This window comes from Lineus longissimus, chromosome 5 (assembly GCF_910592395.1).
Source record: "Lineus longissimus chromosome 5, tnLinLong1.2, whole genome shotgun sequence".
NCBI lineage: Eukaryota > Metazoa > Nemertea > Pilidiophora > Heteronemertea > Lineidae > Lineus > Lineus longissimus.
The window spans coordinates 10,569,598-10,587,979 of record NC_088312.1 but is presented as its reverse complement, the minus strand read 5'-3'; the positions used below and the strand labels follow the sequence as shown (position 1 = coordinate 10,587,979).

At 39.0% G+C, this 18,382-nt stretch overlaps 1 protein-coding gene across 3 annotated transcripts; it reads left to right on the top strand.

Annotated features, from left to right (window-relative positions):
* The first annotated feature begins 82 nt into the window (after positions 1-82).
* Positions 83-18,334, top strand: LOC135487554 (centrosomal protein 43-like). Of its 3 annotated transcripts, none has more exons than XM_064771342.1 (16): positions 83-163; positions 736-789; positions 910-964; positions 1,238-1,326; positions 1,692-1,838; positions 2,966-2,986; positions 3,680-3,715; positions 5,583-5,710; positions 5,885-5,946; positions 6,975-7,129; positions 8,324-8,514; positions 11,169-11,335; positions 11,744-11,815; positions 12,243-12,291; positions 12,493-12,622; positions 14,440-18,334. In XM_064771342.1, the coding sequence occupies exons 1-16, from the start codon at positions 83-85 to the stop codon at positions 14,518-14,520; spliced, it is 1,518 nt and encodes a 505-aa protein (XP_064627412.1). In that variant the 3' UTR covers positions 14,521-18,334. The 3 variants fall into 3 exon arrangements, with proteins under 3 accessions (XP_064627412.1, XP_064627411.1, XP_064627413.1); XM_064771341.1 differs by having other exon boundaries at positions 11,166-11,335; XM_064771343.1 differs by lacking the exon at positions 3,680-3,715 and having other exon boundaries at positions 11,166-11,335.
* The last annotated feature ends 48 nt before the right edge of the window (positions 18,335-18,382 follow it).

Here is an 18,382-nt window from a genome sequence, read left to right as displayed (position 1 = left end):
ACCGAAACAACAGTAGCATTCAATTCATTTGATTTTTTTATTTACGAATCTGAGGGGCTGAGCCTGTATACAAAATTTCAAGATGTCCGCCGACGAAGATACGGAATTGAGGGATTTGGTAGCCCAAACTCTTGAAGCCAACGGGGTCTTGGGCAAAATAAGGGTACATGATGCAAATATTCTTGAAATATATATAAAAAAGATCATTCCTGTCAATTTTCGCGGCAATCGAAGTATAAATGATGCCTCTAACCACCTTTTAAAATTCGCGCGTAGCCGTTGCCAAATTTTTGTGAATGGAATATCGAGAATGCACAGCAGGAATGCACGCGCAGTACATGCAGTACAGTACAGTACATTACATGCAGTACAATACACTACACAGCTATGGCTAACCTTATTTCGCCACTGGGGAAGCTGATCAGAATAGAGGCAAATTGCCAACGAGGCTGGTAGGCCAGGCCCATTGGTAATAGTTATGCGTTGGAAACGGTACGGGTAACAGACCCTTGTTGAAGTCACGAAGCTGACCCAGGCATTGGCATTGCCATTGGCCTACATGTACCCTAAATTGAATGGGTACACTCCGGGTTGTGTCACAAGCATTAAAAAAACTACTTTCATGCAGCAGATGCCACTGTGTATGTGATCTGGAGGGCGAAAGTTCTGGGTCGCATGTGTTTCCAGTTCAGTATACATGTACATGTACATGAAATGTTTTATTCTATCTTGCAGGCTCAGCTGAGGTCGAGTGTGTTCCTTGCATTAGAAGAACAAGAATCAATTAGGGTAGGTATAAAGGACAGGGTGCAGCACCCTGATGTAAATTAAAGATGCATTGGCCAATAATGAAATATTCTTTTGTAATGCAGGGTATTTTACTAGCTTCAGTGTCTTTCCTCTTTTCAGTCAAAACAGCCCTTTGTAAATAAGGATTTCCAGAAGTTTATCAGTACAAAAGAAGGTTAGTAAACATTTGTATTGTTGGCAGGTTCACCCTTTAAAGAGGGAAAATAATTTCTTTGTAGGGGGGGGGGGATAATGCAGGGTTACTCAGCATGATAAAAGGGTACATGGGTCATAGAAACTTTCTTTTCAACCCTCAGGGATCACTCATGCTGATTAGTTTTGCTCAATGACTAGGTCGATGGAAAGTAATAATTTATAAAAGCATCCCTCGGGTTTTTGTCAAATCCAAGATGCTTCACTTCATTTATTCAACGTCTATGTGTTTCAGGTCGAGTAACTACGGCTCTGGTTAGGGAATTTTTGGAGCATTTTGGATTAGAATTCACAGTAGCGGTCTTCGACCCAGAAACAGGATTTGTAAGTATTTTCAATTTCTTGCATTTGAAATTGAATGGACAGTTGAATTCTTGATCTCGATTTTATACTCTGTTTAGAAGTTTCACCGCCCAGTGTGTGATACATGTAGTTGGGAAATTGGGTAAATCTGTGATGCTGTTTTGAACGCTTCATTCCTCTATGGATTATGTATTTTGTAAGATTATAAAAGAATTTCTTGAAATTCTTGGTCGTTCATGATGCATTTTAAAATGGTGTGTATGTAACACTGGTTTAACGGATCGATGAGTGCATTCTCACAATGATTTTTCTAATTGTAGGATGCCAGAGGATAAATTTTCTTGAAATTTTGTGCATTGACAATTCTTTCCGTTGTTGAATTTCAGAAAGACGAATATGAAGGACGAGAAAGTCTGTCGAGAGAGTTAAATATTGTTAATTCAAATGAGCCACCAGATGGCCCGTTACTTGCCCAGGTTGTCCGGACATCTGCAGACCCAACAGTTAGCCGATCAAAGCACGGATCATCAGATGTAAGTTTGTCGGTTACAGGAAAATTCGTCCCCGGATAATTAGTCCCCGGAAAATTCGTCCCCGGATAATTCGTCCCCAAGGAAAATTTGTCCCTGGAAAATTCGTCCCCGAGGATAATTTGTCCCCGGAAAATTTGTAAAAAAAAAGTGCCAGGAAAGTTTGTCATATTTCGACAATTAAGATGTCGATATAACCTGCGTGTCACGGTGCTGACCCATTTAATTACAAAATGTAGGTGATGAATGGAATATATTTTGAAAAGGACATGTTTGATACATTTTGAGATGAAACTCTGTTGATGATAATTTGTAGATAATGTTAGATCATAGAGTATGCTTTCGGTTAGAAACACCAAAACAATATTCGACAGTAGTGTTTTAGTTTGACTTTGAAAGTTGATAGTAACATTTGTCATAGTTATTTTTGTAATCAATGGAGTTTATAAATCTTTGTGTGTCACGTTTTATTCAGGAAGATGAGGTTTGTTAAAATTCCATTTCTAATGTGGTTATTTATTGGGAATATAAACATCGACTTAATTGTATAGTGTTGTACCTCTATAAATTCTTCTAAAACTGACTTACTACTCAATGATGCTCTAAATTTTGACTGATTCCTCCTTCATTTGTTGTCTTGTTGACAAGCCCGCTATCTCATGTACCCAAAGTGACACTCCATAAACAAGGTCTCTGTATCAAACTTTCATACCGTTAATTCATGTCTCATTCGGTGCTTCTGTTTTTTGAATTGGTATTGGTAATTATTTTAAACGTATCGTGTCGCTATCACAATTTTGATAAACTATCACATCTGACTTTTTCTGACAATGTCTTATACTAAACCTGCTTTTAACACAATACAATTTTTTGCTTGTCTTACTGTATGGCTGACCTTTTTTTGTGCAGTGTGTTGACCATGTTGATAGCTTCAAGTTGGGGCCCCTGAGCTTTGAGATTATTCTGGTATGGCTGTTTTTTTCATAAATTGGGTCCCAATTGTTCAAGTTAAACATCGATATGTTTATTTCCTTCTTCAGCTCACTTACTTCACAGAATTGTAGTAAACTATATGTTGTATCATGTCAACTCACTCTGGCACTCTCTCTTATATTTTTTCTCTAAAATAGCATGACAGCTTCCAATATATGGTAGGTTTCTTTGCATTCACATTTCTGAAATACACGTACATAATACTGAAAATTTACGTGTATTAATTTTGATGAGTATATGAATTCTGTGTTGAGCCATTGATGGTTTTAGAATTATAATGCGTGTGCACAGAATTATTATTAGAAATGAACAACATTGTGCACATACAATGTAGAAGAATGTGTGTCCTATTTCCTTTCCGGGGGTCTATGTCAGTCATTTTGTAGATATGCTCACTGAGCTATGCTCTCTGAAAGGTTGGGTATAGCGGAATCTATTCAAAAATACTGTCCGATTCTTAAATAATCTAGAGAGAACCATGAAATAGAAATCATTCAGATCATCAAAAGCATGCACTCTCTTTTGCCCTACCGGTATTTGTAAAATGACTTTTTTGAACCCGGAAAATTCAGTGCCCATCTAAGAACTGCAACTTAGTAACAAAATAGTTTGTTTGATGTAACTTTACTTGATCGAAAAACGACTTGAAATTAGCCAAAAGGTTGTTTCGCACTTTCAAAAATAGAGGGAGTAAGTGTTCTGTTGTCAATATCCCTCGTAACTACGGTAAAATTGTACGCGTGTAAAGTTGTAACAAACTAAATGAAAATGTGTCATCCGGAATGAGTGAGTGACTGCAATTATGTCCCACACAAATTTCGTTAATAACAAGAACATATATTTTCTTACAGCTCGGTTCAGAAGCTGAGTACGTCAAAATACCAAAGGTATATCCAGTGGTAGAACCTTATTCTGCATTTTGTACACAATATTCAGTCGTACTTGTTCTAGCTTCATGTTGGCATGTTTTTGGCAATAGTCATTCCTGTTAGCTTTTCTTTTAGCAGTTTATTCAAAATTTCCCCTTGCGTGTTTCACAACCCCCGCATTTGTAAAATTTTCTAAGATGTGATCTGCTATCTTTGTTCAAAGCACATACTGCTTGAGTGGTAATGGTATGAAGAATCTGTGTAGTGCCTTCCTGTTTCCCAATCATTATATCTAAGCCGAGAAAAGAATTCAATGGTGCAAAGTTCCCTTCTACTAATACTTGGTTTAGAACATGAAGAATTGACTATGGTACCTTAGATTTCCTCACATACACCTTAGTCTATGCATACAATGTAGCACAAATGCACTTCACAGTACCTGCAGTTCCATGTCGATTGGTCATCCCCTGAAAATCAATCATTCATCTGCAATATTGATGAGGCCATTTGACTTATCAATTATTCTTTGAATTTGTCTCAGAAGTGCCGTTTCACAGCTAGGCAATCTGGCCTGCCATGAGTACCACACGTCGAGGCATCTTAGTTAAATGTTACCCTCACCCCCCCCCCCCCCCCCCCCCCCCCCAATATCCTTGTTCCCCAATATCCTTGTTCATGGTAGGTACGCAACGTCACACCAGTAGCTAGCATAGATTGTTGAGTTATCATGGTGATATAATCCCCCTCGAGCAAGGCCTTGGCCTGAATGCAAACTTCCCAACATTGCATGAATTTCGCATGTTATATTTGAACTTCTCTGATATTCAGCTATTCATCAATTTATCATGGCTTGCCTGAAGTTAATAGTTAGTAGTTACCATTTGATAACTTTTCATTTGGTCTGCATTGTTTTATTAGTCATGTGCAAATATATTCTAAATGACACGGATGTCTTTGGGAGAAGTAGGCAGGTTTGAGGGAGGTTGGGTCTCCTTTCCCGAGGTGGATAAGATTAACTCCAAGGTTAACCTTAACCTATAGTCAAATTCATTCTTGCTTGAGAGAAAGTTGTTGTGGGCCGTGGCATTGGGCCAATATCAATACATTTTTAGGTCATTGCAAAGTAGAATATGTGAATTGAGTACATCATACCATGTAAACACTTGGGAAGCGCGCTTTGTGAAGATTTGTTAGCCATAGATGAAATATTTGAATTCATGAATGAAAAATATTTGCCATTGCAATGTCCCAGGCCCAATGAATGAACGTTTGCCTTTATATTGTGTGTGGAATTTTGACATTCTGACCCTGGCTTTACATTTGTATGCATGTGCATGATGTCTTGCTTGCCCAGTGATTGCAAACTGAAGGACATCATACTTCAAGGGGCAGGGTCAAAAATATATGAAAGATTCCTCAAAAGATATCAGCAAAAGTCATTAGCAAATAATGACGCCCTACAAAAACATCTATTTCTACATAAGTTGTGTTTTCATTTTTTTCATGAGGGTGTTTCATGTATGATCTCCACTGTTGATGACAGACTTGCCAAATCCCAAAATTTTTGATTTTTTTTGTATATGAATTGGCAACCTTTTGCCAGCAGTGCCATTGTGACGCTCTCTCTCTAGTGCTTTCTTTGCTGGTGAATGAGTTGGGCAAAATTTCCGTAACTTTTTGTTGAGTGTGTCATGAAAAAAGTCTACTTCAACAAGAGTTTTTTGTCAGGTTTATCCTTGTGTGTATGTTGTAAAAGTGTACTGAACTGTCCAAATGATTTTTTTTTTTCTGATGCACTATGACTAAAAGCAGTTGCTGGCTCATGTCAAGTTCAATAGATTTTATGTCAGATATCTTTTTCATTTTGAAATCATTTCTCTTGTAGGATCTTACCTCACGACAAATCGCTGATGCCAGGAAAAAATTTGCATATTATGACAAAGATAACAGCGGTTACATAGACAAAGATGAGCTGAGGAATCTCTTCACAGATATGTTTCCACACTTTCATCGGTGAGTTCATCTGGCCTTAATCAACGAAATGCCTGTGGGCTCTGACTGAGTTGATTGATAAGTGTTCAAAATAGTTTGACCATGGATTGATCCAGTGTCGAAAACGTCCTGAAAATGTCTTGAACGCAACTGTATCATTGATATCAATTTGAAAGTAAAACTTTCTTCTTTCAGAAATATGTTAGAGAGATATGTAAATGACGAATTCAGGGCAGTGGATCGAGACTTTAGCAATGGTAAGTTGGCAAATACAGGTAATGTTATAGCTTAAATGTAGAAAATAGTTTGTTTGGCTCTCTGTGAAAAGTAAGGCTTTGGGATGGGATCTTCACTGTTAGTCAACAGTGGGTTATGCAATAATTGAAGGGTACATCACAGTTCTGATCTGCCGCTGCCTAGATGACCAGTAGAATTGTGCTAACAGGATATACAAACTATTCTCATCGACATTGATTACTTGTGATGATAAAAAATGTGACTTTGCTGTACTTGCATTCTAAGGGATTCGAGGTAACGCTCATTGTGACCTTGTTGGCTTCATGTAAAATACAGTCGAACCTCTCAATTAAGGACACCCTCGGGACTGCAAGTGCTGTCCTTGAAAGAGAGGTGTCCTGATTAGAATGGTCAAATTGAATGGAAATAACCAATTTGGGACCAAAACTAGTGTCCTTAATAGAGAGGTGTCCACTAAGGGAGGTTCCACTGTAGTTTGTACACGCTGGTGTCGGGTTGGTTGTCTAAAAGTGACAAGCAAGTGTTTATATCACGTTGTATATTGAAATCGTTTGCACCTCCATGTGTACTGCGGTTAAATGGAAAATTTTCCTTATGGATATTGTGACATGTAGGGAGCCGCTGTGGTGTAGTGGCTTGGACCCTCGACCAGCGGTAAAGAGGTCCCGGGTTCGATCCCCACTGTCGGCGTGAGACTGTAGGCTGGTCTCTCTGTCTTACTTGCCTCTCTGCACCCAGGTGTATAAATGGGTACCGGTCAGAAATGCACAGATTATAGCGCTGGTTGAGCAGCTCATCTGTGGTCTACTGAAAGGTTTCAGGACAGACTGGGGTTAAACTGAAAGTCGGATGATAACCTATATCGTAGTTGATATCAGACTATAAAACCTAAACTTTAACTTTTTTTTAACATGGTGCAATCTCTGGTCACAAATTCTTGCTCTTGGTCCAACTGGCCTGGGGTAGATATATCACAGTCTGTCTCCAAGACTCGAACTCATCTCAATGTTTTATTTTGACTTTTCAGGCATCGAGTTTGATGAATTTCTGGCCATGTACAAGCGTTTATTCATCCTCTGTAAGAGCGTTGTGTCCCAGGACGTTGCTGAAATCATTCCCAATTCGCCCACCAAGAAAATGGACACAAGCCATTCAAAGATTCCATCCGCAGCTTCACAAAAGGTTCGTATGAAGTAGAAAAAGGTGTTCCTTCTTTGGCAAAATAAGGAGCAGATTGCTGGATGATTTGCCACTTGACTATTGTGCACGAGGCGAATTTTTAGGTTTGTAGAGCAGATATGATCAAGCTCAGTTGCCTCTCAAATGCTGAAACATCGTCCAAGGCATCTCGTCAACATGGAAAGCATTTGAAATACAGTAGAACCTCTCTATTAAGCACACCCTCTGGACTGACAAGTGATGTCCTTAACCCTTTCGCTGCGCCGCTCAAAATTATTTCAATATTGATTCCTTGCTGCCCCCAAAATACTGTAAAAGCCAATTTTAACATAGGTAACTTTGAGGCCAATATACAGCCTGAAGGAGAAGAGATAGAGCTTTGGACTATTGGAAAAGGTTGTTGGGGACAGCATTGACTTTCAAATTATGCATTTGTCAATCACCTGAAATTATGTTAATTAACTAAATAACGCTAATTAGTAATAATCAACGAGGAGAAAAACACCATTTTTCATCTTGACCCAGGCTATCACTATCATCCCCCTCGGACCCTGAATCATGCACACTTTCAATCCCCATGCACGCTGTGTACATCGGCATTATGTTCAGAATCATAATCACTAATCAGACTCGTCTTCTAACGCCTCGAATTCACTATTTCATCAATTATTGATTCTGCAGTTCGTCGAACACGTGACTGAGGCATTTAAATTTGTTTACAAAACTTTGGACTCAAAATATCGCCTAAACTTTGAATAAAAACACCGAAGTTTTCACCAAGAAATCGGAAGTTCTAGCGGTAAACAACATGGCAGGACACCTAGCGACAAGTTACTATACTAATTTGCTATTGAAAACATCGTCTGATTCAGGTCTCTCCCAAGTCGCAGTTCTGCGTACATCCGCACAGATCGGAAATTTTTTTTGGTCGCAAAAATGCGTACATCCGCAGCGAAAGGGTTAATAGAGAGGTGTCCTGATTAGAGAGGTCCCATTGAATGGAAACAATAAATTTTAGACCAAATTTAGTGTCCTTGACAGAGAGGTTGTCCTTAAGAGAGAGGTGTCTGCTAAGGTAGGTTCCACTGTACTCAATAGTGTTGCCAGATGGTTCAAATCAAACAGAGAATCAAGTAGCCAGACCACTGGAGAGTTTTCTATCAATTCAACAACACTCATTACTGGCTTTACTTTCAGACGACCAACAGCTCAATGAGTCCGCCTTCATCGCTCAGCATCGACACTAAAAATAAGCGCAACCTGGAAGCTGACAAGTCCGCGCCTACGTCCAAACACCAAGCCAACGGTCTCATCGATTTAGGCAGCGATCCAGAGGATGACCCATTCTTTGATGACCCGCCGCCAAAACCCGCTAAACAATACGCAAGGTCAGTGGAGTGTGGTTTGAATATTGCCGCTGAGGTACCAGTGGTGAATTTGTGGTTGGTTCCATCCTACACAGAGTGCACTGCTTGATACCCAGTCTAGAATATCCACAACGTTTTTCTTTCTTCACAACTTTGGGAAAATGTACCGGGTGTTGAATGTTTTCGCAAGCAAAACTTATACATGATTGGGAAATTTAAACATTGACAATAGTATTCATTTACAAGGGCCTCTTTCAATTGTCTGGCCCCACTTATCATGGACATGAATATCTGTTTGAAGGCAGCAAAATCCTAAACTTGGTTCATTGCCTTGAAAAAGATACTCGTGGGGAATGCAACCCCTGTGTTTGTGCTTTGCCGATGCACTGTTCATTCTTTACCTCCATGGCGTGTTGGCCTCCAAGGAATGCGTTTTAGAGAAGCATGCCAGTGTTATACTCTGTGCTAGTATTTTAGTTTGTGTGGCTTTTTACCTCCTTCATCATTTCTGCACACACATTTTGACAACCTTGCAAATGCTGGATCATTCAGAAACCCATTTTAAGCAACTAATGTAATCTAACTGCAATATCATGATAAACACCTCTTTAATCATTTGCCAAAATAAGAAGTTAACAGTTCATCCGATGATTCATTATTTAGAAACAACAGGTCTAAGGTAAACAACAATGGCGGTGTGAAAAATGGCCGCACCCCCACTTCACCGCGAACCTCTCAGATTCCAAAATATGCGGTCGGAGCCAGGTAAAATATGCCATTTGCTGGGGTGGATTGAAGCGAGGGTGTAACAAACCTCCTAAGGCAGCGTCTCCATAGACTGTTTTGCGGTTTTTCCCTGTTCCATGTTTGCTTGTGGCCTGGTGACATGCCACACACCAAATGAAGCTTGGTTTGGCTCACTGAATGTTCCCATTGGTTGTACTAGGGAACATGCTCAAATGGAAACAAGGCCACAAGTTCACAAGGGAACAGTCTATGGCAACGTAGCTCAACGATCCTCTCACACCTGCAGCGTGACTTTGTAACTCCTCCTTCTTCCTCTAGGTGCCTTTGCCTCCTTCTCCCTTATCATGTCTAACCATACATTGGAAAATGATCTCTTTTAGAACACATTCAAGTCAAAAAGTACTGTGTTTGAAAAAGAATCGAAAAAAGATTCAAAACCAGTTTTAAGTCCTCTCTGACAAGGAATCGTGTAAGAATGGTATACATGCCAAGTTCCCGCGTTAACCAAACGGAAAACCCTCTGAATAAACTGCCCTGGTCAGATCTCTTAAACTTGTATAATTGATGAACATTTCAACTACATGTACTATGTTTTTCTATACTTCAAGTATGTGTGCAAATTTCTTTCTAAACTAAGTTTTTTAATTGCCCTTGAAGTGTTTGTGTCGTCTTGTTTGAATATGCTGTTTCCGTTAAAAAGTCTGCTGAAGTATTGCCTACAAACTGTGTTTCAGATTGCCTTTGAACTTGTTCTTTATGAATGCTGTGAATATGTTGTGTTTGTACTAACATTGCAACAAAGATGTCTAAATTAAGCGAAGTGATTGAAATAGTAGTTGACTCAAGCTGTTTCATGTGGGATGAGTGTAGTATCGGGTAGTTCACTTTATGCACCTCCAAAACTATCTTGCTACTTTTCTGAAAGAAAACACTTTTTTCTGAAAGAGAACGTGATAGAAATATCTTGACATTTAGAAGCACCTGATGTTCTAAGTCGTAGAGGAAAGAGAAAAATTGACGCGTAGCTCATCGCATGTTCTCTGCAGTTAAAGCTCTAGTTAGAAATCAGCATCTGTTAGTAGCAGCAGCAGCTTGACCTGTGCATGTTATTTTGTCTTATAATAGCTAGATTATTGTATTTAGGTGCATTATTTTGTATTTAGGTGCAGAATTTATCTAGATTTAGTGCAATTGCTTCCAAGTCTATCGCATCATATACCAATATATTCGAAAATATGGATAAAGCAGCTGTAGGAACTAGCCTACCGTAAAAAATGATCATAAAAAGTTCTGAGTTCTCTGACAACTGAGAAATATTCATTTCATGACATGATTTAACGTTGTTTATTTGTGTATCTGCAGATTTTCTAAAATTATATTTTGCTTCCTTGTTGGAAAATATATTTGATGATGATATGATATGCAAGGAAGAAGATTATAAGGAAGTCTAAAATGTTTTAGTGTAGAAAGACATGAGACACAGTTTTACCTCTTTGCTATTCAACAAAAAAATGTACACACATCTCAGGTTCTTCTTTGACAACAAAACATTAATAATTCATTCATGCAACTCTGTCAAAAATAAATCCAAGATTTCACAACTTTTGATCAGATTTTATAATATGCACCTGTGTGTTTTGTTAACAGCATTAGGGCCACAAACAAAAATGGGGCTGGAGGTCACCTTAAAAACAATAAAACGAGGTAAGGGCTGTTACAAAAAAAAGTTGTAGATACATGAATAAATCATGCTTGATTCTTCTGTAACAAGTTATTTTCCAGCTTTTGTGAATAGAGCAAAGATTATGCAGGTTTATCAATTCAACATTTCACATGTTTACATGAACATATTTCATTCTTTCACTCAGCTAGGGTCATCACAGTTCCACTGTAAATGTATCTCGGGACTCATTCTCTCCTTTCAGCAGTGGTACAGCAAATGCAGCGCCGGTGAACCTAGCGAAATCGGGAAGTGGTACAGTGGGGATGAGTTCTCTCAAGGACCTCCCCGCTCTTGGAGAGAAGTCTGGGAGCAGTGGTCTGGGCAACTTGAGGGATGCTCCTCCTTTGCCGGGTATGGAGTCGAAGAAAAAGCGTAAGTTCGAATTTGATAATAAAATTGTTTTCACTGCAAATTTCTGTTACGTTATCACCTGTAAGTCTTCGAGTTAAATCTATAACTTCAGTTTGAGATACTATTTTCTTCGCTATTTCCTCTTACCACGTTTAAGATTTCATGCACAGTTGTGCCTGAAAATTTCCTGAAGTGAAGGTCAGACTTATCTGGATAAAGATGGAAAAAAGCATTAGCAGGAAATTGAAAAGCTATCAAAAAGTCTTGATTTGTAGTTGCACTGCATCATAACTCCATGACTTTTGGAGGCAAAATCCTTGATTTTCACCTCGTCATCGTCATGCATAAAAATCCTTCACTCATTCCCTTCTCTATTGCACTGTAGTATTCTTAAAGTTTTTTGATTTATGGAAATTACTTTCTATGCAGAAAATGGGAAACCTTCTGACCTTGAGAAGGATATCAAGGCTATCGATAGAAGAATAGCTGATTTAGGTTTTGGTAAGTTCTAAGTAATGATTGCACCTCTTTAGTTCTGCCCTCTTTAAGATACATGTACAACCCCAGAATGAGCATATAGTTAACTTGGATTGGGACACCAGTGTGACCTTCCGAAGAGCATTATCCCTTCCAAACTTTATTGAAAATTCGCACCCAAATGTCTGTTCTTTTATTAATAAGGGGCCAGCTGGTAACACCACCAAGTCGAAATGCATGGCCATGAGGTGACTCTCTCATGTAAAAAAAACTACAGATCACCGACTTATATAGCTACCCCGGGGCCCTTTTTGCTTGGGAACTGTCGAGGGACTCAGAAGTCGGGAATATGAGTTAGGACTTGACATGTTATTAGTCCTGTGATGGCCTATAGGTGACTCCATACTTGATTTCCATACTTGAATTCTCATGGTTCTGTATTGCCTTTCAGATGTTCCAGAAGATGATGACTATGATGATGACTTCATCACAAGCTCAGGGTAAGTGTGACTGTATAAATGGAGTATATTAATTACTCTGCAAAGATAACTATATCTTAAGCAGTGTACAGCACATATATACTGCATGTACAGTATTCAGTGTAGTGGTTTGGTATCAGTCAGTGGTGGTATAAGATATAAAGTGAAGATCAATTTAGCCCCCATGAAGCCAAGTTTGCAAGTTATTTGATATCATTTCAGTATCAGCAAGCTAAGTGCGCGGTCGGAGAAGTCCGAGAACAAGAGTATGAGTATTGCCGAGGAAATCGACGAAGAAATCGATGAAGATATCTCAGGGGTTGATGACCTACTCAAAAGCAGCCACAGTGGTGTAAGTGTCCAGGAGGAAGTTGATTTTTTCAATGGCCAGGGTCCTCCAGATCGTGTACATTGTTCACCCGGTGCGCTTTGGAAATGTTAGGATTAACCTGATTGCCGTATGGGGCAGCACCAGTCGGTAACTTGTGTTCTGGTGTACATGAAGTTGGCGATTGGTGCTGCCACCTGTGAAGATAAGATTGAACTGGCATTTTAAGAGGCCCATCGCCTAGCCCATCGGATTTTCAGTTATGTTATTCAACCCTCAGTTATATTGCTTAGCACATTTTTATTTCAGAATTGGCTTTACCTCGAGTCAGAATCATCCTTGACAGTTAGTGTATCCTTCATTAAATATTGTTTGCTACAAACTTGTTTACTTTTCTCTTTTTGTTTGTTTTAACAAGATTTTATTGTTCACTTTCAAAATTTCGAAACCCAGCTTGTTGTCTTGGATATAGATAGAAATTATCTAGCTCCATGCTATCTTGGCAAAATTTTCTCTCTCAGGGGTCCCTGAGGTTACCAATTCTAAAGCACCTTGGTTGAAATGTTTCATTAGCTCACCTCTTAGCAGAGGTGAGCTTATCCCATACCGTGGCGTCCGTCGTCGGTCGTCGTCGTCGTCGTCGTCCTCCGTCGTCCGTTAGCAGGGCACGTTTCGTAACTGTTAGAGCTATTGAGTTGAAACTTGGTACACATGTACCCTTATGTAATGACACCTTGGAGACCAAGTTTCGGTCCGATTCGTTTCATGGTTTGGCCACCAGGGGGCCAAACGTTAAAAGTGAAAATATGCAATATCTCCCTCAATAGTAGTCGGGAAATTTTGAAAAAAATATGGTAGGTACTTCTAGTAAAGGTGCATCATATATCCTCCGGGTTTTTGATTTGACCTCCTTTTCAAGGTCACAGAGGTCAAATGGTGTAAATTGGCCGTTAGGATGTAACGATGGCACGTTTCTAAACTGCAATGACTATTGATACCAAATTTGGTACACATTTACCCCTTAGTCAGGTGATCTCAGGGACCGAAGTTTGGTCCAATATGATTCACCACTTGACCACCAGGGGGCAAAATCCAAAAACCTTAAAAATGTGATTATTCCTTAACTTCTTGCCCGATTGCCACCAATTTGATATCATGGGTACATCTAACCACCATACAGTATATGTCACACAGGTTTTTAATTTGACCTTCTTGTCAAGGTCACAGAGGTCAAATGGCGTAAATTCGCTGTCAGGCCGTAACTATGGCACGTTTCTTAACTGCAATGACTATTGATCACAAATTAAGTACACATGTACCCCTTGGTCAGGTGATCTTAGGTACCGAAGTTTGGTGCGATCTGATTTGCCGTTTGGCCTCCAGGGGCCAAATCCTAAATTCTTCAAAATGCCATTATTCCTTGTAATGACTTGCCCGATTGGCACCAATTTTATATCATAGGTACATCTAATTCTAACAACCATTCAATGTATCACCCGGGTCTTCTTTGATTTGACCTACTTTTCAAGGTCACAGAGGTCGAATGTACTGTAAATTGGCCATTTTGGGGAAATTGTAATTGCTTGGACCTACATCAAACCTAACACTACATGACACAATACCATGCTCTTTATCCATCTTTCCTCCACATGAGGTGAGCACAATGGCCCTGGCCATTTTTTTTATGATGGATTATGTAATGCATCATTTTGACCACAAAGGCTTTGCTGAGACAACCATAACCTCTGGATGTTAAAATGTGATTGTCTTGTGCCTTGCTACAAAGTGTCATGTTCATTTTTCTTTTCGTTTGTAACAAAATCTTGTATTTTATCTTTCAGTTTGACGACCTTACTCAAGACCAGTCCATATCAATCGAGGGCAATGGAGGATTTGATTATGTGGAGGACGTGAAACAATGATCAGAAAATGTATCAAAGACACAAGAGATACTGTTGTTTAAATGCACAAATATTAAACTCACGTCAAGTCTTATTCAGCTGAGTCAGTAACTTTCAGAAACAAAATCAAGAAATGATTGGAGTTCTGACATAGATGCCGAATGTTTTTGAACGATACATATCATTCCAATCCTCTTTTGTTCCCTGGAAGTTACTCACCAACAAAGCAATAGCATTCCGCGAAGATGACGTCACTGCAGCTGCTGCCCTCTATTTCCCCATCGCTGAATTACAGGCAATGTGGACAAACATGCGGTTTCGTAATGGATTCAGGCTTTCTAACTGGGGCAATTAGATTCAATCTGGCACATGTCCGAATGTTGGAAATACGACATAATTGTTCTGAATATTTCTCTCTCTGACTCTATGGTATCATCCATGCTAAAAACAATGCAGGGTCAAAGATAATTGACTTTGAAATAAGCTCAAATGCGTAGAAATAAGTGTCGATGTCCGACTGTCACGTGACTAAAACGTCATCAATATCTTATTCAAATGACCTTGTGAGCTATAAATAGTAACGTCGCGGAATGCTATTGGGCGTTCATTCCTGGTTGTTCTTTGTAGAACTTGTTATATGAGCTGGATTTTTCTACTGGTACACTGGTTTCCCCAACTTGTTACTAAAAAGGACTACATTGCATTACAAAATGGAAGCAAATATTGCATATTGTTAAAAAGAGTTACATGTATAATTATCCTGTGTCAGGACGTCTGTTTTATTTGAATGGAGCATGTCTGTAGATGTTGTTTGAGCACTTGAAAGGTATAAGTTTTGTACAGAAATGTAGACTTTAGGAGTAGTTGTGGTGGGGCACAGCATGAGTGACATCAACCCCTCTCCCTGTCCCACAGCCAAGGCTATATTCAGTGTATAATAGCGATGAGTAACTACTGAAAAATATACTAACAGAATATTTAAACCAATTGCAAAGCTGAAAAAATACTTATGCTGGGCATAATCTAAAGGGTTTTTATTGGTTTGTACTGCAATTGGGAAGTGATACCTTCTTATATTGGATACAAATTAGAAATGATTTGGCTCCTGTTGTAGTTAGATTGTCAAAGTTGGCATGTATCATCATCAGTCCTCAGACTATTAGTAGATTACTATTGTTTTTCTGTACATGGGAGATATTTGTGAGCATTTCATTTTGAATTTGCAAATCTCTGCAAAAATATCTGGCCTTGAAAATGAAAATCTAGTTGAAATGACTGTTTTAGGGTTCCTCAAAACCGAATTGGCCGCAAAAATTTCCAGGTTAACGGTGTTCTCCTGTTTGGCAGGCCAAGGGAGCTTGCTGTATGAAATGTTTGTCAAATCCAAGTTTGATTGACCTTGAAAATCTGCCTGTTTTGAAAAGTTGCGTCAAATTTGGTGCCAATTTGTAAATTTGAAAGAAGCTTGTGTCTTTTGGTCCGGAATTAGTTTCTTCTTTACAAGAGAATCTCAGAACCCCTAATAAGCGTTATGTAAGTACACCTTTCAGTTTTTGATTGAAACTACAAACAAAATTGCTGTTTTTGTTGGTGTGTCATCACGATAAATGTAAGACTTAGTCTCTTGTCAACATTGTACTTGTAGGAACAGTAACTGTGTTCTCAAGATACTAAATTAATCCTGCGCCAAAAGGGGAATTTCACAAAACCCTGGATGGCATGGATAATGCAAGAGGTTCATGTACCATAACGGCAAATATTTCCGAGTTTCCTGTGCACTTTCCCCACCTGACAATCAGCCATATGAACAAATTTTACTATTTTGGTCTGTTTATATGGACTATTCTTTTCATTGCTTCATTTAGGTCTCTACAGTGTGTCCCAGAACAATTGAAAATTTTCCAAGTTGCATTGAGTCTTGTATCGCCTTGTAAATCATTCAAAATACGCTCAGGTCTTTTCATGAAGTCTATTTCGTTGCTGTATTGTTGAAATTGACAGTCACTAGGCCTGTATCCACTACTGGAGCGCATAGTTTTGTAACTGATTACAGAAACCTAACTGTCATAACTCAAGTGGTGTTATTATAACTGATGTGAAATCTTCTCGAGATAAAGTGGGTTGATCTGGATGAAAGGAAAATTATCTATTTCTGATAAAACCAACAAATTGACTCTTTGACTTGAACTCGATAGTCTTTTGTTAATCTTTTAGACTCTTTCACCAGTCTCCTCCATTCACTCATTACAGAGACTGGTACTTGCCGGCAATTCACTCGTCAATGAACTCGATATGGGGGCGTAAGCTTCCTGTGACTGGTCACGTGTTTTTCTGTAGAATGGGTAACCTCGATCCAAGTGAATAATCTACAATACCAGAGCGCTCGGTATGACAGTGCATCCACTGTATGCACTGAAAATGTATGGCTCGCCTCGGGTGAATCAACGAGGCCTCCTCGACCCTCTGCTGAGTGGCGGATAGGGTTGAGGTTACCTGGACTATTTATCTTTAGGATTTTTAGTCTCCACTGCTGCTTAGTGATACCATTTCAGTATAATTAACTAATGAATTATTATAATTAATTGATAATTTATGGTTTAGTTGTAAATTTATGTCGACAATGATGATGTGTATCTAGTATGGTTTGATTTATACTATCGATATCAAATAAATTTAGCATCGATAATGTGTCATTGCGGGGGTTTCAATTAGAATACAGTGGAATATCTCTCTTACGGACACCCTCAGGACTGACAAGTGCTGTCCTTAATAGAGAGGTGTCCAGATTAGAGAGATCAAATTTAAGGGAAACCTCCAATTTGGGACAAGAAGTAGTGTCCTTAATAGAGAGGTGTCCGCTAAGGGAGGTTCCACTGTATATGGATAAATGCTCATGTCACTACTCTTTTCAAACTGAAACTACCCTTCCAATAATTTCTAAAAAGTTCAAAAATTCAGGGAGGACGCACTTACCCGGGTTTATAGAATAGTCTACATAGTATAGGCTAATATCACTGCTAGGCTGGTGAGAAAACACTCTAGCTAATGTAGTGGCATGTGCTTGGTCAGACCTTTTTTCTTTGATGATGAATTTGCAGTGCAAGACAAAAAAGGGTTAACCACTCATTTGTACTTCGTCATCAAAGAACAAAAAGCCTGGCCTTGCTGATAAATTAACCCATTGATTCTTGTACGTGAGTCTGTACATTTGATAGATAATTGCTAAAATCACTCTAGGGCTTACAAAACCGGGTATGCATGCTGGATTCATTGTTAACTGATGATTGACTGAGCGAAAAAACACACACAGTAGAACCTCTCTGTTAGGGACACCATCGGGCCTGACAAATGCTGTCCATAATAGAGAGGTGTCCTGATTAGAGACGTCAAATTGAATGGAAAGTACCAATTTGGGACCAAAACTAGTGTCCTTAATAGAGAGGTTGTCTTTAATAGAGAGGTGTCCGCTAAGGGAGGTTCCACTGTATTGGGTAATGTACAGCAGTGATATCAAGAAATAATGACTCCCCAAAGACAGTTGAAGATACGTCTTCCTCGTTCATCAAAATGTAGAACTTTCTGTCAGTTTTAAGGTGTAACTAACGACTTCAAACACTGTAAAGTCTTGTGAAAAAGGTGATCCACCTATCAAAAAACCCTTTTGTCACCAAAATTGTTGAGATGACCCAGTTTCCAACACCACATGTATAATCAGAATATGATTCTTAAGAAAAGTGTTAAATCACCAATTAACAACATATCGATCTTACCTCAGATTTTTTGACTTTGTTGTAGTACACACATGTACTGTAGTAAATGTAGGAGACAAATTGTTGTCCTGAATTAGTTTCACATCCACATGTATTTGGTCAGAATTTAGACT

Bases quoted from the DNA above. Each gene is read 5' to 3' on its own strand.
- LOC135487554 (XM_064771341.1), top strand. From the start codon at position 83: ATGTCCGCCGACGAAGATACGGAATTGAGGGATTTGGTAGCCCAAACT. The intron at 2,987-3,679 runs GTAGGTTTCTTT...ATTTTCTTACAG, and splicing joins ATGACAGCTTCCAATATATG to CTCGGTTCAGAAGCTGAGTA. The intron at 8,515-11,165 runs GTCAGTGGAGTG...CTCTCCTTTCAG, and splicing joins CCCGCTAAACAATACGCAAG to CAGTGGTACAGCAAATGCAG.